At 32.9% G+C, this 23,293-nt stretch overlaps 1 protein-coding gene across 5 annotated transcripts in view; it reads right to left on the reverse strand.

Annotated features, from left to right (window-relative positions):
• The window catches only part of CNTLN (centlein), a 263,049-nt gene that overhangs the window by 95,981 nt on the left and 143,775 nt on the right, over positions 1 to 23,293 (reverse strand). For all 5 annotated transcript variants that reach the window (XR_012495705.1, XM_074330346.1, XM_019739197.2 and 2 more), the window contains 3 exons: positions 21,166 to 21,287; positions 19,707 to 19,826; positions 6,157 to 6,257 (listed from right to left, as the gene is read on the reverse strand). Coding sequence is in view for 4 of the 5 variants with exons in the window: in XM_074330346.1 (XP_074186447.1) it covers positions 6,157 to 6,257; positions 19,707 to 19,826; positions 21,166 to 21,287 (343 nt within the window). In the remaining variant the exon portion in view is untranslated. The remainder of the gene's footprint in view (positions 1 to 6,156; positions 6,258 to 19,706; positions 19,827 to 21,165; positions 21,288 to 23,293) is intronic.

Below are 23,293 nucleotides of genomic sequence, written 5' to 3' on the forward strand. Positions count from 1 at the left end.
GTTTAAAGTACAACCCAGGGAAACATATTCATACTGCTGCTCCCAGACATTTTAAATTGCCTAACGGACCATTCAAGTTCTGACAAATGGATTTCATAGAATTTCCCTCGTCTCATGAATATAAATATGTTTTAGTCATGTCTGTATGTTTTCTCAGTAGACTGAAGCTTTCCCATGTGCACAGGCTACTGCTTATTCTATGGCTAAAATCCTGTTGGATCAGATCATCCCAACCTGGAGATCTCCTCTCAAACTCTGTGGTGAGTGGGAAACACATTTTACCAGTCAGGTGCTTCGACAAGTCTGTGCTGTTTGGCCAGTTCTACAATACTTTCACTGGGCTTACCATCCTCAGTCCTCAGGTTTAGTTGAACATACTAACAGTATTATTAAGACTCAGTTGGCAAAATGTGTAGAAGCTCTCCAAATACCTTGGCTAAAAGCACTATTACTGGTCTTTCTATAGGTCAGATTCATCCCCTTTGGAACTCATAAACTAACTCTTTGAGATAAACACAGGGTACCCAATGTACCTGGCCCTGCCTCTTTTGATCCACAGCTGATGAAAAGAGATATACTTCAATATAGTAAAGGCCTAACTGCTTCTATCAAAATGAACCATGTTCTGGAAGAGCAGTCTTTTCACAGAGCACTCCAGGGAGATGAAGATGTCATGTAACATACTTTCCAACCTGGAGATTTCATCTGCTGGAAAAGACATCTCCAGAAAGACTCTCTTCAACCTTCCTGGAAAGGCCCCTATCAGGTATTGCTAACCAACCTGTGTGCTGCCAAACACCAGGGAACAGACGCCTAGATTCATGTGACACATCTAAAGAAAGTGCCTCACCCTGACTGGACCTGCACAACGTCTAGTAACCTGGATGGTCAAGATTTCCTTGAAATTGAAGCAGATGAATTCTGATGAGACAGTTTTCTCAAGATGTCCAAACCAGGACTATTGAAAGGTGTCTGCCAAGCCCTTGATGTTGACTCTAGTGCTTCAGATGATCTCCACTGCCTAAGATCATAACATAGGAACTTCATGTGCCTGAGAGTTCTCCCTGCTACCCCTCATTGTTACTCAAGTGTTAGGACAGTAGGTTTCCAATTTGGGCACTTTCCCTCCAATGATGTCCTTATTTGGTGGTGGCGGTGGTGGGCAGGGGGTGGGAATGGTAACCTTGAAGACACTTTTCTTCATTCTGGTTCAGTGGTTTTTCTCTGGGCCCTCCCTCCTCTCTGGACCCTCCCCCTTCTCTCTTCTCCAAGACCCAGGTCAATAAAAATGCAGGAGACTTTTGTTCAGGGCCCCTGATCAGTGAGATAACATCTATGTGTGTGCTGATCCATCTGATCCTCAACTGCCTGCAGTTCCTTGGGGGGCAGGGGGTGGGGGCGGGAAACACAACCAAGGGGAGTTGGCACCTTCTCCACTTTCACCTCTTGCATATATGATAAGTGGTTAAAGACTTGACTTACTTTCATTTTGGTCTATTACCTTAAAAAGAGCTACTTGGGCACCTGGAAGCGCAGCTCTTCCAGCTCAGTTGGCCTCCTAATAGAGTTATGAGGGATTATAATAAAGAGTCACCACAACATGAATTGCAATTTTCCACAAAGAGAAATTTAGTGTGGTATGGGCCCAAGGTGTTCATGTGGGAGGTCTAAAGGAGGTAGAACTTATTTGAGAGGTGAGGTAAGGTAGTGAGTTTTCTAGAAGGACATCCTTAACTTGAGATCTTGTAAAAATAGCCAGAGAGAAACAGGTAGCAGAAGTAAGAAATACACATCTGGTACATAGAGAGAGGTTACTTATTGTATAGATTTGGAATTGTAATCCACATAAAACATGTTCAATGATATAAAAAGTAAGCAAGAGGCACCAGATTTACCTTTCCATATGGAACTAAAAACTAGACAAAATATATGAAATAATGGTTTTCAGGCATTGGGTATAAGATGATACAAGGCTGTCATCCTTGAGAGAGGACAAACAAATGAAGTGAACTCTATGATTGCTCCAGCATACTACCTACAGGGAGCTTGCAGGCCACTTTACAGAAATAGGGGACCTAAGTGAAGTCTGGTGATCTTCCTAAATTGAAGAGACAGATCCCAGATTCCAGGAAGTCTAAGGAAGTGACAGTTTGCAGGGGAAAGTGCCACAGAGAAGAGATCTTAGAGACAGACAGAACTCTGGTGATCTACAGAGGGTCCCCTCAATTCTTTGGCTAAGTACGGATCAGCAGATGCATGTGAGAAAACAACCCAAAGAAAGAACCACCTAAAAAGACTAAAGGAAATCATCTTCAAAGCTCACACAGACCCAAGAGCTGTTAATACTCCTGATTGCAGAGAGGGAAGGAAAAAAAAAAGAAAAAGAAAAAGTAAAGGACATTATGTATAGTTGAAAAAAGATAACAATGACAGCAGAGTTCTTATCAGAAACAATTTAAGCCAGAAGATAGAGAAATTTTTTAATGTACCAAAAGAAAAAAAAAAAAGTCAATAAAGAATTCTAATCTTAGTAAAAATATCTTTCAAAAATGAAGACCAATATAGATTTTTGTTTGCAAGTGTATAAAAGCTGAAAGAATTCATTGCCAGCAGAGGTGCACTATAAGAAATATTAAAGGGAGTCCTTCGGGAAGAAATAAAATGATACCAAATGTAAATCTGGATCTATAGAAAGGAATGAAGAACAGCAGAAATGGTTCTCAGTAGAGAAAGATAAGAACCTCCAGAGCTGGTCACATCTAAGACTGCAGGCTAAACACAGGTAATAATTTGAATTTCTGGGATCACCCCTTCCGAGCAGGAAATAATCTCGTAGGTGGACTGATCTGAACATTTAAAAAAAATACAGATTTAAAATCCACTTTGGAAGAAAACACAAAGTAAGTGAAGAACGTACCAAGCTTTGAATTTAGTAAAATATGAGGTCAGAAAAGAGATAATAAAACATCCAAAGGAAATAAAGTGGTAATTTGAAGAGTTGAGGCAATAAATTAAGAACCAAAAACACCATTGTGTATATAATAGAAACATTAGAAAGAATAAAGGAAAGAATATACATGGCTAAAAATCGAATTACTGATGAAGTAAAGAAACTGATTGCAGGAGAAAAAGACAAAGATTAAAGAAGTAGAAGAAAATAGGTATCAGACCAGACAAAAAATATTCTAACATAGAGACAAGTGATGTTCTTGAACTACAGCGTAAAAAAATGGAATAGAAAACATATGCAAAAACATATACAAGAAAAATTTCCTTGGAATGAAGGCAATCTTAATTGACAAACAATAAATTACACAGATAAACTAAGAAAATATGATTTAGAAAAAAGTTTGCCAGGACATATTCTATTTAAATTTTGGAACATCAAATTGAAAAAAGTAAAAACTCAAGCATCCACATCACAAACGCAAGTCACATCCAAAGAAAAGAATAAGGTTCAAGAGTGAAGGAGAATCAGACACCTCTCCATAACATACCTCCACAGCAACCCTATATTCTAAAAATGAGGAATACCTACAAGTTCTGAGAGAAAAAAAAAAAACGTGTGACCCAATAAAATTATACCCAGCCAATTTATGCCTTGACTATAAAAACTGCTGAAATATAGTCACAAATATATAAGCTCTTACAAATATGGCTATTTTGATTCCTTCTTTGAAAAAACAAAACAAAACATACTTTCAATTATATCTGACTAACCAAGGAATAAATCAAAATAAAAAACTCATAAATAGAAAAGCCATGGCTTCAAAAAAATATGATAAGATTTGAAATCATTATATATAGGCACACCTAGTTTTATTAAGCTTCATTTTTTTGCACTTCACAGTATCGCATTTTCATCAACATGAAGCAAGATTCTCCACTAGCAAAAAGATTATAACTCATTAAAGGCTCAGATGATAGTTAGCAGCTTTTAGTAATAAAGTAGCTTTTAATTAAGGTATGTACATTGTTTTATTAGATATAATGCTATTGCACACTTAATAGACTAGAGCATAATATAAACATAACTTTTATATGCACTGATAACCAAAGAATTTGTGACTCGCTTTATTGTAATAATTCTGTTTAGTGCAGTGGTCTGGAACTGAAAACACAATATTTCTGAGGTATGCCTGTATAGAAATCAGACTTCAAAACAAGGAAATCATTGTTGCAATATAGACTTTGAAAAAATTAAGAGGTAATTTAATGAACAAAACTCAAGATGTGGGGGAAACAAATGGAATGTTTTATAAAAATGATAGTTTTTTCACCTTGTATGGCAAAATGTTTATTTTTAATATGCTCTGAAATTGAAATATATACATTGAAAAACAAAGTAAGTCCATCTTCAATAATTTTGGAACTGTTTTTTAAATTTTAGACAGAAATTTTAGAAATTAATATCTCTTGAAGTAATGAAACATTTTTCTAAAGTTCAACAGTTCTTTTACATTTATATCTGCTTACTTTCATTTGGTTGGCTCCAAATTTAAAAAAAGTATATACGTAAATATCTTTTTTTAATATCATATTGTCTTTTTACACAATTTCTCTATCTAGGCTGCTTTCTATATTAGTATGAAGAGATTTTTGATTTGATAATTATTTAATACTAAATTATGATTTTTAAGTGTTTGTGAATTAGGAGTTATTTCTTTGCTTTCTTCTTTTTATGCTTTCTTATTGTTTCAATGTTTTTAAGTATGTATAATTTTTCCAAAAACAACAGAGTTATTACTTTAAAAACAATAAACCAAGGATAAAGTTAAAGAGAACCCTAATAGTTAAGAACAATTGGAAAGATGTTCCAATGGAAGAGAATAAGAAAATACAGGAAAGAGTAGAAGAAAATAAAACAGGAGAAAATCAATGTTTCAGAAATCAATGAAGGCATAACCCTGAAACACAACAAACATATCAATAGTGTAAAATGGAGGGGTGACCTAAGAAAGAGCAATTGGAACAACAATAGTAAGTGGGACAACAGCCAGATGAGTAGTATATGATAACTTAATTAATAAGTATAAATTCAATATAAATTACTAATTATTAAGTGTAAAGTGTTAACACCTACCGTGTTTCCCCCAAAATATGACCTAGCTGGACAATCAGCTGTAATGCACCTTTTGGAGCAAAAATCAATATGAGACCTGTTCTTATTTTACTATAATATAAGACCAGGAATATAATATAATAAATTAATATAATATAATATAACATAATGTAATACCTGGTCTTATATAAATCTGCATCTTTTGGAGCAAAAATTAATATAAGACCCAGTATTATATTATATTATATTATTATATATTATATTATATTATATTATATTATATTATATTATATTATATTATATTATATTATATTATACTATATTGACCTGATCTTATATTATAGTAAAATAAGAACAGGTCTTATATTGATTTTTGCTCCAAAAGACGCATTAGAGCTGATTGTCCGGCTAGGTCCTATTTTCAGGCAAACACAGCATGAAGTATAGTGGTTACATGTGACTGTAACACAGTTAAATAATTAAAAAGAAATCCTGTCAAATCAAAGTTATTTACCTTTTCTAATAAGGTACTGAAGTATGGACTGAAGTTGTAAAGTACATATAGTTGTCTTGATTTTAACAAAGGAATAACCGTGCAGTTGGAACAGATACAATCCTTACTGAACCCTTTTAGACTAGTGGTCAGGCAGGTTGCAGATTTGCAGATCCCCAAGTTTCCTTCTAACTCTAAGAGTTTTATTCCAGAACAATTGATGAGAACTAAATGATTTCCAGAAAAATGTATGTCAAACAAAAATATAGATGTATTATTGATATTGACTACAATAACTTCATGTTATCTATAAAACTTCAAATAAACATAACTGGTAAAACTTTATAAACGAATAATAAAAAAATTATCTTTTCTTATATAACACCTCTTCAGAATTTTTAATATTATAAACTGACTTTCAGGTGCTCTCTCTATTTAGTATTCTCAGGAGAGGTGAAAATGTTAATAAGACATCAATGAGTAGAACAGTGGAAAGAGGGGGAACAAGAGAAAGATTCTTAAAAGAAATTGAAAATGAAACATCAAGAATGAGATAAGTAAAAAATGCCTGCTAAATATTTATTCTTACAAAAAAATTTACCTTCTCTTTCCTTTGCTATACATGCATTCAATTCTTGTATTGTTGCTTTATCAATAGATATATGCACTTTAAGTTTATCCAATTCTTCTTGAAGAGTCATCCTATGAAAATTAACACAACAAATAATTATTTTAAGGAATAATGCAGCAAACAAATAAAGGCAGCAAGGTTATTTTACAATATATGAACTAGACAATAGTAAAACAAAAGGAAAAATGTATTAATATTAACAAATCCTAACAATTAAAATTGAATTTTAATGAGTGCCTGGTAAGTAAAATGTTTTAAGTGATTTTTAATTGTATCTAAATAAGCATGCTAAATAAAACATAGACTAGGTGATTTAAAAAAATCATGTACTGAGTTACCTGACCACTTTCTAACACACAGATATACCATGTAAAACAATAATACAAAATGTTAATATATACCACTGAAAGCAAAAATAGTAAATCTCTAGATGCCAAGTAAAGACAAAGAATCTTACTAGTAAAATGGAATTGAGCTACAGTAGTGAGACACATGGATCAAGTATTGCCCATGGAGACCTTACACCTTGAGACCTGAGTTTGATGGAAGTTTATGCCCAAGGCCCTTCATGGCTGAGACACAAAATTAGGCTAATTTCACAAAGCTAAAACACACACACACACACTCACACACACACAAACTGTGAAAGAAAACCTTAGTATCAGAGATCATTTAGTTAGAGTTCCATTAAAAAGAGGCTTCCTGCCCCAGTCTGAGGGCAGGACAGAGTCAAGCACGTGAAATCAGAATCCTAAGCCTATATTACTGGTTTCAAAATTGAGCCATATATATTTGCAGAGACCTGACAAACTGATAGTAATGTAAAAACTGATTTAAGGACAGTGTACACTGAGGCTTTAGGGAGACACAATCGTCCACTACAGAGAGGCTTTCACAACTAGAAAAAAGGTTAGGAGAAACAGCACCACACAAAATAATTCTCAAAAGTGTCAAATTTGCGGATAAGAATAAACATATAAATAAGTTCAAAGACATAAATGACAGTCTACATACTTTCACTCCGAAAATGACAGAATGCACAACAACGAAACAAAACTATTATAAATTAGTTTTCATTAGATTAGTTTTTAAAATGTTAAAAGAGAAAGAAAAAGAGGTGATAAACATATATTTAAAAGAATAGGGATTTATGAAACAAGAGAACACAAATAAGAAAAAGAACTAAATAATACATATAAAAATGCTAAATAAAAGAACTAAAATTAACAATAACATAATAATTGAAATTTAAAACTCAGGTGATGGGTTAAATATCACACAAAGCTAATGAAAATTGGTAAAATGAAAGACAACACACACAAAAAAGAGAAGGATAATAGTAAAAATAAAGTGTGTTGCAATGAGAAGCCCAGAAAGCATCTAATAAAAATTATTCAAGGTGAGAATTGAGAAAATTTGGGGGGTGAGGGAATGGAAGGGGATAAACAATATTCAAAATACAATATATGGAACTAAACAAATTACTATCCAAAGCAATCATAGTATCGAAATAAAGGTAGAGATAAAATAAGGTAGAACTAAGTTCTGAACAACAAAATGATGGAAGAATAAGGAAAGGATCAGAGTTCAAGCATGTTAAAAGTCTCTACTGTTTGAGCAGGATAGAGGCATTTATGAACTTTAGACTTTGTCAAATGATGTATGCTATAATTTCAAGAAAAAGCATTTCAAGAATGTAAAACGAATGTAAAATTTACAAATCAGAGGTTAAAAAAGGAAATGAAGAAAATGTAATCAAATCGAAGTTTGGATTAGTTTCCTGCGTTGTTTAGCTAAGAACATGGAACATAGTGAAGCAAGATGGCTCCACAAAGAAAACGCAGATGCAGCTCATCTCAACTTCGTTTTCCTTGGCTCTCACATCACTAAGCCAGCAGAACACAAGGCTACAGTTGTTGGAAATGTTATTTCTTGCTTGTTAGAGGTATTTTATACTTATAGCTTGTTCTTTTTCAGGAAGAACTCACACTGTCCCTACTTCCAATAAGAAATATTTATAAACATTAGGGGCCACTTTGTTCTTGAGTGGAACTAGTCTTGATGGGTGTTCGGAGGAGGGGCTGCTCTGAGCTGGATGAATAATGGCTACCTAGTGACGGCCCACGTAAATGGTGTTTCTGACACTCTGTTTGGTCTGAGGACCACAATTCAGAATCTACTTCTTACAGGACAAATTACAGGAAATGACTGTATTCAGGTGCAGGACAGCTGGTGGCAGAGAACAATGCCCTGAGGAAAAGGAAAGCAACAAACAGAGACCTAGTGATAGTCCAGATTTCTGCCTGGAGGCACTCTACATGCTACCAGGCAGGGAAAAGGGGGCCTCACTGATTTGGGGGTAAAAATATGGCTGGAAAATTCCTAAATGTTTAGAATTAAAGAATCTACTTTTAAGTACTTTTTCTCTCAATGAAAACTCCAAGAGACATTATAAAATATTTTGAACTTGCAAAAAACTGAAACACAACATTTCAAAATTTGTGAGGCATTAAAGCAGTTCTTATCCGCATATGTACATCTACTACATGATATGCTCATATTAGAAAAGGAAAATCTACAACGATGTGAACTTCCAATGAAGAAAACTAGAAAAAGAAGACAAATCAAGTTGAGCACTTTTTCATATGTGGATTGACTATTTGGATGTGCTCTTTTGTGAAATATCTGTTCAAGCATTTTACTCATATTTCTATTGAGTTGAATATCCTTTTCTTATTTATGCATAGGAACTTTTCATATATTCTGGATGCTAGTCCTTTGCTGCACATACATACTGCAAATATATTTTTTCACTGGGAAAGTTGCCTTTTAATTCATTTAATAGTATCTTTCAATGAACACAAGTTTTTGATTTTAAAATAGTCCAGTTTATCAATCTTTAATTTGTATTTAGTCCTCTGAATCTGGTTTAAGAAAATTTTGTCTACTACAAAGACAATAAAGATGTTCTATATTTTCCTCCAAAGGCTTTATTACTTAATCTTTCACATTTACATCTGCAGTCCATCTAGAATTGATTTTTGTGTATGGTATGAGGTAAAATATTACGGTAATTATAATGTTTTTTTAAAAAACCCTGAAGTTCTTTGGACTTTAAGCGTACAGTTATATCATTTGCTATTTTGGTTTGTTCCTGTTTTTCATAATTAGAAGCAATGCTGTAGTGAACATCCTTGTATGAACACCCAAGAATACTTTAGTGTTTTTAATTAGAAATGTAATTACTGGGTTTTTGAGTACATCCTTAAAAAAAGAAAAGAAAAAAAACAGATTATTTCAAACATTAAAAAAAGTATGGAGAATAATATAACCAACATTAATATACCAACCATTTGATTTAAAAACACTAACATTATGCCACATTTAATTCATAATTTTTATTTCTGTGAATAAATAAAATGATCTGTAAATAGTATTACCCCATAAAATATTACACCTTACTTCCCTTCCCAGAAATTATCAGTATCTTTAATTTGGTGTGTACATTTCTGCTTCATGTTTTAATACTATATATGTGTATAGTTACATATAATTATATTTTTTGTGCGTATGTGTGTTACGTATGTGCACACACATGTGTATCTACAAAAATAATAGTACTGTTCTATGATTAAAAATACTATATTTTTTGAGAATATATAATAGCATATATACTATTATTCAACTTCCTTCTTTTAACTCAACTTTTGCTTTTGAAGCATTTCCATTTTGACACATGAAGATCTAATTTATTCATGTTAAATGTCATACAGTATTACATTATATTAATATACCACAATGCACTTATTATCAGCTACTAATGGACATTTAGATTGTTTCTAATTCTTCACTATTACAAAAATACCACAATGAACATTCTTATTTATATATCCCAGGTCACTTTACTTAAAAAAAGTCCTAAGAATCTATTTTAGAGTGTAATTTTTCTCTTAAGCGTTTTTATATTCCCTAGATGGAATTAGAAATATTGAGAAAAGATATTACCAAATTAAATGCTTTCTGACATCTGAAGATAATTTTACCTACAACATTCCTGCACTGATGATATATACTATTTATTTCTTATTAACCTTAAGATGCAACTGATCTACATTGAAAAAAATCATTCTGAATTCTGAAGTTTTCAGAATAAATAATTTGTATCAGTTACCCATATTATTCAAAATAAAATTTTATATTTATATATGGTCATTGGCATTCAATGCAGATGTTCAAAATCAACATTCTTGATAAAATTATTCTCCCTAAAGAAAAAATGTTTTAAGATATACTAAGTTAATATGACAAAAAACACTTATAGAAAGCAACTTTGATAACATTTTTTTAGAAAAATCATAGGATTATTCACTAAATACTTAAAATTTACTATGTAATTAATTAAGTAAATACTATGTTATTTTCACACTTATTTTCAGGCAAGAAACAAAAGTGAAAGATAAATGATAAGGGGGGGGGGTGAGACAGTCAAGTGTGTTATGTAAAGGATTTAGATTTTATTTTAAGAGTAATGGAATGATACTAAAGGTTTCCAGCAGGGGAGAGATATGCTCAGATTTGTATTTTACAAGACTGCTGTGCAGCACTGGGGAAAATGGATTCAAGGGGATAATAATGGATTTGGAGAGGTGTTTATAAGTGTATTCTGTTTGACGATATGGAAGATATGTTGGTGATTTGGATTAGGACATTGGTAGTAAGAATGCAAAGAAATGGACATATTCTAGAGATATTTGTGATGTGGAATCATTAAGACTTAATTATATGGTTTGTTATAAGGAGGTGAGAGAGAGGGAAAACTCTATTATAACCCTGTAGGTTTCTGGTTTAAGCAAATGGGCAAATTACAATGTCATTTTCCCTGCTTCATGCTACTTAATCTTCCCTTATTATTGTTCTTATTACACTTTTGCTTGTTTTTCCTGTTATGAGGTGAGGTTCTGATAAAAAAGTGTAGTACATTATTTTGCTTTGTATCTCTGTGCATAGTAGAGTACCCAGGTGCAGAATTTTATATAGGTTACCGAAAAAGACCAAAATTACCCACCCGTTGCAAGCTCCTGATTTATTTAGCCAAGGATACAGAAAACATGTAATGAATGTCAACACATCTTCCCTTGACTTCTAGGGTTCCTAGCAAAGACATGCTAGATATACTGCATAAGAAATGCTTAGGGGCAGACGGATGGCTCAGTTGGTTAGAGTGCATGTTCTCAACAAGGTTGTCTGTTGGACTCCTGCAAAGGATGATGGGCTGCACCCTCCGCAACTAGATTGAAAATGGCGACTGGACTTCGAGCTGAGCTGCGCCCTCCATAACTAAGACTGGAAGGACAACAACTTGACTTGGAGCTGGTGGGTCCTGGGAAAAACGCACTGTTCCCCAATAAAGTCCTGTTTCCCCAAGCCAAACAAAAGAAATGCTTAATATCATGTGGTACCATTAATCTCCTTTTCATACTTTTATTTCACTATTCAGAAAGAATGTACACAAATATTTTATACCAATATTTTTATTTAGTAGAATGTTAACATGATTTTGTTGGTTCATAAATCTAATTTAGTGTCAGTAAGGCAACATCTTCAACTAAATGAAAACGCTGAGTGGGCCCACTGGCATTTCTGATAGCTTCCCTTGCCTCTTTCTATCTAGTATCCCAAAGGTGGTTTCACCTCACCAGCACATAGTAGGTACCCCTAAAATGAACTTCATTATTGTTTGAAATTATTACTCTTCATACACCTCTGTATATTCAGTCCCTACCTTAGTGGCTGGTTCTAAATTATATTGTTTAAATATTAAATGAATAAGTAGATGAATAAATATATAAGTATTTGTTATATGAATATTGGAGGAACGAGCCAATTTAGCGGTTCATAGATTAAGTTCTTGGTCTTTTTAAAAATATCATTATGATATAATAGTAGATGTATTTTATAAATCTAAGTGAATTATTATAGGAACTGCATTCCATGAATATTTTTCAAGTCCTTGAACTATAGCAATAGCAACAAATACTTCTGATCATACTTGATGGTAGAAACACTATAACATGGTAGCATCATTTTTTTTTATCATATTTTGTAAACTGACTTAAGAGTTGCCACATAATATTTTATTAGGATCTTGAACAGTTAACTCAACTTTTAAGTTTGGATTTGGAAGTACTACTCAAATTTGGTTTAAAAGTAGTTTTAGTAGTACATTTTCTTTTATGTAGTCTAGCTTTAGACTTAAAAGATAGTTATTATTGAATAAATAGAGGTAAATCTTACTCCTTAAATAGTCAGGACTGAGTATTAAACTAGATTCTAATGTAGGACATAAAAATAAGACTTCCTGGTACACAGAAAAATAAGATGAAACTTCTGATTCCCTTTTGACAAGAAGGAATAGATGTATTTATCCCTATTCCTCCCACTAATTAAATATAAAGATCTTGAATATGATACATAAAACAAACATAAGACTCTGAAAGGCAGGGAGGAGAAGAAGGATAGGATTTGGACTTTTAGAGTAGAGGAACAACACTAGAGTAACAACTCACAGTAATAGGTTCGTTGGCTTTCTTCTTTCCTCCTAAATATCTTACACGGGGTACTGAAGAACCTACAACCCAGAAATGTCAAAGGACACAAACAAACAAACAAAAAAAGGTTCAAGGAAAATCTCTGCTCTCTAGCCAAAGAACTGGGAATGGGGCAAACTAGCAGGACAGAAATCTTGTTGATGCTAACCAATCAACTCCAGCCATACACCGCTGGCAATTTTTAAGCCTTGCTCTGTCAGTGAAGGCCAAGTGAGAAGCCTGGAGGTCCAATCCCATCAAGCAGTAATGAGGCATTCCCTCACAACACTTTTAATGCAGCATCAACAGGGGTGAGGTTAGGTGCTACGACTCCCACCCCTTTCTGGCAATAATGATGTGACCCTCTCCGTCAGGTACAATGTCATCAGAAGCCTGTTAATGCAAAATATTTAAGTAAGATCAAGAGTCTGAAAACAATACTCCAAATTTCCTGTAAACAATTGAAAAATAACTCATCATACAAAAAACAAAGAAAATCTCAACATGAAAGAGAAGTCACCATTAAGAAATGCCACCACCAAGATAACACACGTGTCAGAATTACTTGATAAGGATTTTAAAGTAGCTATGATTAAAATGTTCCAATGAACAATTATGAATGATCTTAAAACAAAGAAAAGAGTCTCAGCAAATAAATAAAAAATAGAAAGAAGAATCAAATGGAAATCTGAGGATTGAAAATTATAATAACCAAAATAAAAAACTCACTGCATGGGCTCAATAGCAGAGATGACAGATGAAAGAGGAAAGTATCAGTGAACTTGAAGACAGATAATAAAAATCACCCAATTTGAACAACAGAGGTAAAATAGGCTTAAAAATAAACTAGAGTCTCAGGGACCTGTAGGACAATACTAAAGGATCTAGCATTCATAACAAGGGAATCCCAAAAGAGAAAAAATTAATATGGGGCTGGGAAAATTATTTGAAGAAATAATGACATAAATTTGACAAAAGGTATAAACATAGAAATTCAAGAAGCTTCGAGAGTTCTAAAAAGATAAATCCAAAGAAAGCTACACTAAGACATGTCACAATCAAACCTGTGAAAACTAAAGAAAAAGGAAAAATGATTAAAAGTAGCTAGAAAATATCATGCATTACCTTCAAAAGAACAGTGATTCAAATAACATCATATTTTCCATCAGAAACTATGGAGGCTAAAAGGAAGTGGCATATTTTTAAAGTGCTAAAGACAAGAATTGCTAAATTAAAATTCTGTACCTAGTGAAAATATCCTTCAGGAATGAAGGTGTAATGAAGACATTTATATAAAGGAAAACTTAAAGAATTTGTTGCTGGCCAACCTACCCTAAAAGAAAACCTAAAGAAAAGCTCTTCAAACAGAAACAAAACAAAAAAAATATGATAAAAGAAAACTTGGAAGGTCAGAAATAAAGAAGTAACAGTGGAAAAAATATAAAAATCTCTATTATATTTGTCAGTAAACTTTAGGCTATCCTTTTGAAATTTTAAAATTATGTTTGTCAGTTGAAGCAAAAATTATAACAACATCTAATGAGTTTTTCAATGTATTTAGAGAAAATATTTAAGACAATTATATAATAAAGAGGGTAGCATAAAGAGACACATATAGAAGTAAGGTTTCTACATTCCTCCTGAAGTGGTACAATGTGAGTACCAATATACTGTAATAAGTTGTTATGTATAATACTTAGAACAAACACTAAAAAAACTAATTCAAAAAGATATATTCCAAAACACTATAGATAAATAAAAAGGTAATTAAAAAAAAAAGTGTTTAAGTAACACATAGAAATAAAGGAAAGAGGAAACAAATAAAAAAATAACAACATGTCAGACAGCTCTAAAATATCAATAATGCAAGACATAATGTCAGTATGAAAAAAAATGTAACTTATTTCTGTATACTACCAATATACAATTAGAAATCAAAATTAAAATTACAATACCATTTATAAGAGCCCCCAAAATTAAATACTTTGGTACCAATCTAACAAAAGTATTAGACATATAGAATCTACATGCTAAAATTATAAAACACTGATAAATCTCAAGAGAGACATGCCATATTCAAGGACTAGTAGACTCAACATAACTAATATGTCAATTTTCTTGACGCTGATCTATAAGATTCAGCACAATTCAAATCAAGATTCCTACATGACTTTGGTAGCTGTAGCTATTTTTTAAACCTATTTTTGTAGCTATAACTTATATGGAAAAGCCAAGGGACTAGAAAAGCCATACCAATTTGAAAAAGAATAAAGCTGTTTGACTCACACTGAGTTTAAGACTTCTTAGAAAGCTACAGTAATCAAGACAGTGTGGTGTTCACAAAAGTTTAGGAATTCAGATTAATAGAATAAAACAGTCTTGAAATAGACCCACGGATATACAGTCAGTTGGTATTTGACTGTTCCAAAGGCAATTAATTGAAGAAAGAATAGTCTTTTCAAAAATGATGCTGATGCTATTGGATATAAATTTGTAAAAGATATAAAATAAACTTCAACCTATAACTCACAACTTATACAAATATTAGCTCAAAATGGATCACAAAGCTAATATTAAACTTTTAGAAGAAAATATGGAATAAAATACTGTAAGCTCAGAGCAAGAAAATAGTTATTACATGACATCAAAGACATCCATAAAAGAAAAAAATTGATAAACATCAAAATTAAGTGTTGTCATGCAAAAGACACTGGTAAGAGAATGAAATGCAATCTATAGAATGGGAGAAAATATTGCAAATTGCATATTTGATTAAGGACTTGTATAAAGACTACATAAAAAAATTATTGTTTAATTGGTTTATAACCAATTTTTTTAATGGGGAAAAGATCTGAACACATACTCTTCAAAGATATAAAGACAGTATATAAGTATGTGAAGAATTACCAATACCATTAACCATTATGGAAATGCAAATTAAAATCACAATGAGATACCAATACACACTTATTGGAATCGTCTAAAAATTAATGACAACATTAAGTGCTGCCAAGGATGTGGAGCAACTCAACTTCGATGCATGTCTGGTGGGAATGAAAATGGGACATATGGCCACTCTAGAAAACAGTTTGACAGTTTCTTACAGAGTTATACATATACTGACCATGTGACTCGGCAATGAAACTCGTGAGTCTTTACCTTAAAGAATCAAAAAGTTATGCTCACACTAAAACCTGCATATAGCAGTTCTATTCATAATTGCAAAATAACAAAAAAAGACTCAAATGTTCTTCAAGGGATGAATAAACAAACTGTGGAACATCCATAAAACAGAATACCATGTAGCAATAAAACTAGATGAAACAACAAGGGCATTTTGCTCAATGAAAGAAGCCAGTCTCAAAAAGTTAAAGCTTGTATGACCCCATGCATATGACATCCTGAACAAAGGCAAAGCTATAGAGAGGAAGAACAATTCAGTGGCTACAGGTGTTAGGGATGGTAGAGAAACTGAGTACAAAGGGGCAGAACAATGAAACTTTTTGAGATGATGGAACTAGTTTCTAGCCTGATAGTGGTGGTAGTTACTTAAATCTATTGTATATTTTATATACATATACACACAAAGACACACACATACAGGCACACTCACACACACATGGTCTGACAATTAAGTTCTTGAACTTGTTGCAACGATGTCGCTAACCTTTGCTGATATCAGAGGGATTCTTCATTATGAATTTGTACCAATGGGACAAATAGTTAACCAAGTTTACTATTTGGAAGTGCTGAAAAGGCTGCGTGAAAAAGTTAGATGACCTGAACTTTTCGCCAACAATTCATGGCTCTTGCATCACAACAATGCACCAGCTCACACAGCACTCTCTGTGAGGGAGTTTTTAGCCAGTAAACAAATAACTGTATTGAAGCACCCTCCCTACCTGATCTGGGCCCCAATGACTTCTTTCTTTACCTGAAGATAAAGGAAATATTGAAAGGAAGACATTTGGATGACATTCAGGACATCAAGGGTAATACGACGACAGCTCTGATGATCATTCCAGAAAAAGAGTTCTAAAATTGCTTTGAAGGGTGGGACTAGGTGCTGGCATCAGTGCATAGCTTCCCAAGGGGAGTACTTCAAAGGTGACCGTGGTGATATTCAGCAATGAGGTATGTAGCACTTTTTCGAGGATGAATTCATGAGCTTAATTGTCCTACCTCGTGTGTGTGTGTGTGTGTGTGTGTGTGTGTATCACTATATGTGTTATAATTCATAAAACTATATGCTAAAAATCTATATGTAAATTTTAAAAAATCTGTCCTTATTAATAAACAAACTTCAATGAATAAAAGATAAGTTTCTGTAAGTCTTATTGTTGAACTACCATACTTTTAGTTTAATTTTTAACATCATATTTCATTAGAACATGTAATACTGAACATGTTTCCAAGGAAACTTCCTGATAGCACAAAATGTATCTTATGTTCTCATGTCACGCACCTACCAAAGTGCCTGTCACAGAGCCATTCCTCCAACGCGCTTGTTAACTGATAAATGTTTCACAAAGTAACACAACCCTCCACCCCAAAACATAATATGATTTAAAGTTTATAACAATTATTTAGCATTCTTTAAGGTTATCAACCCAAACTTCAATACCTTTATCTAAATTATGACTTATCTTTACAAATGACTATCACATTAATGAATTTAAACAGATTTTTTTGGGGGGGGGGGTAATTCCACACTTTTAGTAAAGACTCTTAGTGTTTAATTCAAAGAGCTACTTGTAATGTACACACACTGCTGAATGAACAGACCAGGATTCTAACACTTCCCTAACTTTCTTAAAAAGGCCTTATTACTTTTTCCTTAGTTCTATTTCATTAATGAATAAAATAAACCCCAAATAATCACCACTTCTAGCTAACGTCTGCTTGAAATTTTCTTGCATAGATTAGATCTTGCAACTAATTAGATTCATTTTTTTCACCTAATTCACTTTGTTCACAATTAACTTTCATTTATAAGACAAAAAGAACATTAAGATTATTAGAGAAAGTATCGATACATACTACAACATGGATAAACCTTATGAAAACATCATGTCAAATGAAAGAGGCTAGTCACAAAAGGAACTCATGTTGTCTAGTTCCATTTATATGAAATGTCCAGAACAGGCAAATCTACAGACACAGAAAGCAGATGAGTGGTTACCTAGGGCCGGGAAGGGTGGGTGGAAGCAGGTGCAGCTAAGTGGTGCTGGGGTTTTGGTGGGGGTGTTGAATGAAAATGTTCTAGAATTTATTGAAATGATAGACACACAACTCTTCAAATACACTAAAAGCTACTGAATTGTTCACTTTATATGCTGAAGTATATGGCTTGTGAATTAAATATCAATAAAGCTATTATCAGGGAATATTTCTGGGACAAATCTATAAAATAATTTTCAAGATAAGAGACAATTTTTTTTCAGTTCTAGACTGAAAGCAACAAAGGAACAAGACAAAGAAACAAAAACTCATAAACACAGACAATAGATTAGTGGTTACCAGACGGCAGGGGGAGGAAGGGGTGGTAAAAAGGGTAAAGGGAGTCAAATATATGGTGATGGAAGGAACTGACTCTGGGTGGTGAACACACAATGTGATATATAGATGATGTATGATCATATTACGGAATTATACACTATGTGCACAGAATTGAACACTATGTAATTTTACTAACCATTGTCACCCCAATAAATTTTAATTAAAAAAAAGATAAGAGACTACTATAAGCATCAAACATTTACCATTAATAGAGTATAGTACACTTTAAGAGGTAATTGGAAGTATACATATAAATCTGATCTGATCATTTCCTCAAAAGTTTATCATTACATGTAAAAGGCGGCAAACTAAAGTTCCATGTGTTATCATATAGCATGTAAAATAAGATTTTGACTTACACCTAAGACAATTCAATGATATTTAATGTCATCATGCCACATAATGCTGAAGTCCAGTAATCTGAAAGACATCCAGGCTTTCAAAAAATATTGCATGGTCTCAGTGTTAAAAATTAACTCTAAATGAAGAAATAGTTAAGCAGCAAAAGAGGCTAATTATGTTGGTCCATCTCCTTTTTGTTTCAAAAGAAGAAAAGTGCTCTTTCTTTCACAAGCTGACTATAATAGCCTGTGAATTATAAGATCAAGGAAGCAAACTGTATGTTTTCTAAAATAGGAGTATCCTTCATCAAGTTTTCTACTTAGGGCAGCTAAAAGACCTGTGTGGAGGGATCAGCAGTAAGCCCACAGGACAGGCAGAGCACAGCAAGAAAGAAAGCAATTCCCTCGTGTCTTTTGCAGGTCACTACCAAGGACCATGTTAGCAGATCCATAGCAGACCCTTAACAGGCAGTTCTGCTGCTCCCAGTAATTAGCTTGGACAGCTCTGGCTCCAAGAGGAGCAGCCAGGCTACACCATAATGAGCTCAGCTGGGATTAGCAGGACAGGGCAGGGAACCGAGAGAGCTCAGGCATTCTGCATTGCGTATGTATCGAGGAGATCAAACAAGGATGGCTGGCTAGGTTATCCCCTCTCCACCTCATTCCAAAAATGAAGCACGGCAGTGTCTAAAATACAGGCTAATGAAGAGCGACACCTCCAACAGATGAGAGCCACATTAATTAACACAATCCCTAGATCATATTATACAGTTTCAGCTAGAGCTAGCAAATGTGCAACTTGTTATTGCATTATAAATATATATATATATATATATATATATATATATATATATATATATATATATATATATATATATTTAAAAAGCTAGTCCTTTTTCTTTAATTTTATTGGCAAAAAGATCCAGATTATTTCATTGCCAAATTTATAAGGTATTTCTCTCATGGCCTTTAAGCCTCAAAAAATTTCTGCCAAATGTTCATCTAAGTCCACATTGTTAAAAAAGAAACTCACTTTTGAATCTTTAGCTCCTGATTCTCTCTTTTGAAATAGGCCAGTTCATTCCACACAGCATCAGAATCTTCTTGTCGAAGTTGTTGGGGTTCTGCTCTCTTTATTTTCCTGATTTCAGTCCTATATTTAAAATGAAGTGGCTTTCTTCCTTAATATGTTCAATGTGAAATAAAAATGCATTTAAACATTCCCTAAACTTAAAAATATCTATTGCCCAAATTTCTAATTCAAGCTCACCCCTTATAGAATCAATTTCCTAAAACCTAAGTGCATAGAAATTAAAATCCTATCATACTTTCCTAAAAAGCTAAACTGCTACTACAGAATGCAAACTTTTAAGCAGATAACATGATATCCTATTTCTCTCTTTCATTTTGCTAGTAATAAATCATACATTGCAGATTGTCACAGTTTCTAAAAGAGGCTATAAGCAATCCACTCCTCTAGAATTTGCTACCAACCAATCTGAATGTGGTATATTTGTTCTATAATAATACAAGCTATTTTCCGTGAATAAATACAGAAAGTAGTTTTCACACTTCTAATGACTACTAAAAAGTTAGGTGAGCACACTCTAAATCCAGGACAAACTGCTTTTTCACTGCTTTACCAACAAGAGACATGAAACATTTTTCATTCTTCAAAGGAAAAGAATTAGATGTGACAATTATCCATAAAACATGCCAAATGCCTTTTATGTTTTCATTTTCTGTACATAAAACAAACTCTTCATTTTTATTTTGTAAAAGTGCTGTACTGGCCAATTTAGAAACAGTATTTCTCTATAGAGCAGACCAATGTGTATCATCAACATTGCCCTAAAGGATCCATCTCAAAAGATGAGAGGGTAGTAGATTTTCTGTACTCATTCCGTCCTTTGCCCTGTGTTGATACTGTTAACAGGGGAACCACTTACGACTAACCAAGATCTGAACACCTGTTCAAGAGCAATTGAATTGAGACCACCAATTCGTTCAGATAAGCTGCAGAACAAACTGATGGATAGTAAAGATTTTCAAATTGCATACTAGGTTGAAGTAGTTTTAGGATAGTTACCTATGTATGTGAATTTCATGTTTATCTTGCTTTTCAATTAAAACTTAAAATATTTTTTGAGTTATAAACATTGTAACACTAGTATTTATTAAGTTTTCAATCAGATGAATATGAACTATTTTTAAGTTATATACTTTTATTAATCTACTTTATTGATATAAAAACATACATTAGAATTCATAAGAACCTATGATAATGATTTCTACATATAATAGGAAAATCTATTGTTATTGCTAGCATGTTTCTCTGTTTTCATTATATTGTTTATTTACAAATTCACAATAAAGATTTGACTACCAAATACTTTCTTTAAAATCAAACAAAAGCCATTAAAACACCTATATGATGCTACTCCATTCCATTTAATATTTAGGGAAATGCCTTTATGAGCTATGTAACTCACATGCCACTGCCTTCTTCCCACTGTTTTAATTGCTCTTTTACTGCTCTGTAGTTGGTCTGTAACATCTGTAGCCTTTCCTTGCGTTTTTCATGAGCATCTCTTAGCTCATCATTTTCTTGGCTCTGTAGAACACAAAAAAGCAAGTACACAAGTTTGAAGAAAGTATTAGTGTAACGTTACAAATAAAAGGTTACCCATCTAAATATGAAATTTGAAAGAAAATAGCATGTGAATATGAATGAGTTTATAATACTTACTTAAGGAGAAGAAAGGGAAGAATTCCTAAAGTCACAGAATAGGTTTGTTTGATAAATTGGAATCACTGTATTTCCTCAAAGCTGCTTAAGTAATGTCAAATTTTTGCTATCAAATTACTTTCCTTTCCCTATCATTAATTAGTATACATACAAATATTTGTGAGCCAATCTTACAGATTTTTTTTTCAACACAAGGATTTGTCCATACATAAAGTATGATTATTTTGTTAGTTGTAAGTGCACGTGTCATCAGTGTAAGTGACTAGTAAGACCACTTCTTCAGCCCATGTATTCATGATTAGTTTCTTATAAAGCACAAGAATTACATAAGAGGAAGAAAATCCGTTGGGACCTATGATAGGAATAGTTTAGTCTTTTCGGTTGTACCATGAAGAACTGAAATGGGACAGCTGGGCTTGGTACTCTTGAAGAGGTCATGGAACAAACAGCACTAGGTTAAACAAGTATAGTCACTGACTTTTAAATATTTTAAATAGAGCACATGAGGTAAATCTTCATTTTTAGATATAACCGTAAAACAAACTTATAAAGGCCAACTTTTCAGTTCAGAGGATGTATTCATATTACTTATGAACTGCACTCCTCAAAGTAAAATAAGTAACTTCTTGAGTGTTTTTACCCTTGACAATTTCAAATTTGTTTTTTAAACTGTTTTTCATATTTCTGTATGGAGAAACTTATGTACTTATTTAGTGGGGGCAACAGTACTCTCTAATAGTATAATGAGGTGAGATGAGTAAGCACATGGCAATTAGAAAGATTGAAATTCCATTCTTCAAGTGTTCTCCTGGTAGCTGCATCATTTTAAGAACACTATTTAAATTAATTTAATTAATTTTCTGTAAAATTAATTTTCTGGAAAAGAACATAAATTTTTAAATTATTTGTTTCTCTGTTTTTTTAATTAAAGTTTATTGGGGTGTAAATTGTTAGTAAAGTTATGTGGGTTTCAAGTGTACAACTCTGTAATGCATCATCTATATATCACATTGTTTGTTCACCATCTAGTCGGTTCTCTCCATCACCATATATTTGATCCCTTTATCATCATCTACTGCTCCCCTTCCTCCTTCCCCTCTAGCAACCACTAAACTATTGTCTGTGTCTATGAGTTTTTGTTTGTTTGTTTGTCGTGTTCCTTCCTCGCTTTCAGTTTTATAAGCAAAACAAGTCAGACAGAAAAAGTTGACAACCATATGATTTCATTGATATGTAGGATATAAAACAGATATTTAAATTATGATGACTAAATTAAACAAGCTAATATACACAGAAAGCCCTAGGACTGTGCTAGCCTTATAGAGGCACAAAGCAAAGTCAGTTTCCTTCCCTCACTTCTCCTCAGGTATGAACACTAATGCCCTTCTCATTTAGAAGCCAAATTCACTCTTTCCTTTACCACCTGTTTCTCATATCAATGGTGAGGTAATACTTTATAGAGTTTGCATTGTTTCATTGCAATTCTACCTGTCTCAGCATTATGTCATTCTACTTAGAATATGTGTCTAGAAATTTGCAGATATTAGAAAAGATTCATGTCAAAACATAATTTTAAAATAAACTTATAGTTAAACAGAGTACTTAATTAAATATTTCAAAAATAGCTTCCTGTAATTATTCTTCATTAAATCAAAGTTCTTCCTCATAAACTCTTATTTTACAATGAATTTTATAGCAATTATTAGATACAAATTCAGTGTTTTGGAATCATTAAAAGTCTACGTTAGAGTCCCTAGAAACTCTGAGTACACAAAACCTAAAAGATTGACCAAAAAGTAAAAATTAATTAAAGGAGACATCCAATTTTTTTTCTATTACCTTTCACAATAGTCCTATGTTGAATTAATGGA

This window comes from Rhinolophus sinicus, linkage group LG04, assembly GCF_036562045.2.
Source record: "Rhinolophus sinicus isolate RSC01 linkage group LG04, ASM3656204v1, whole genome shotgun sequence".
NCBI classification, from domain to species: Eukaryota; Metazoa; Chordata; class Mammalia; order Chiroptera; family Rhinolophidae; genus Rhinolophus; species Rhinolophus sinicus.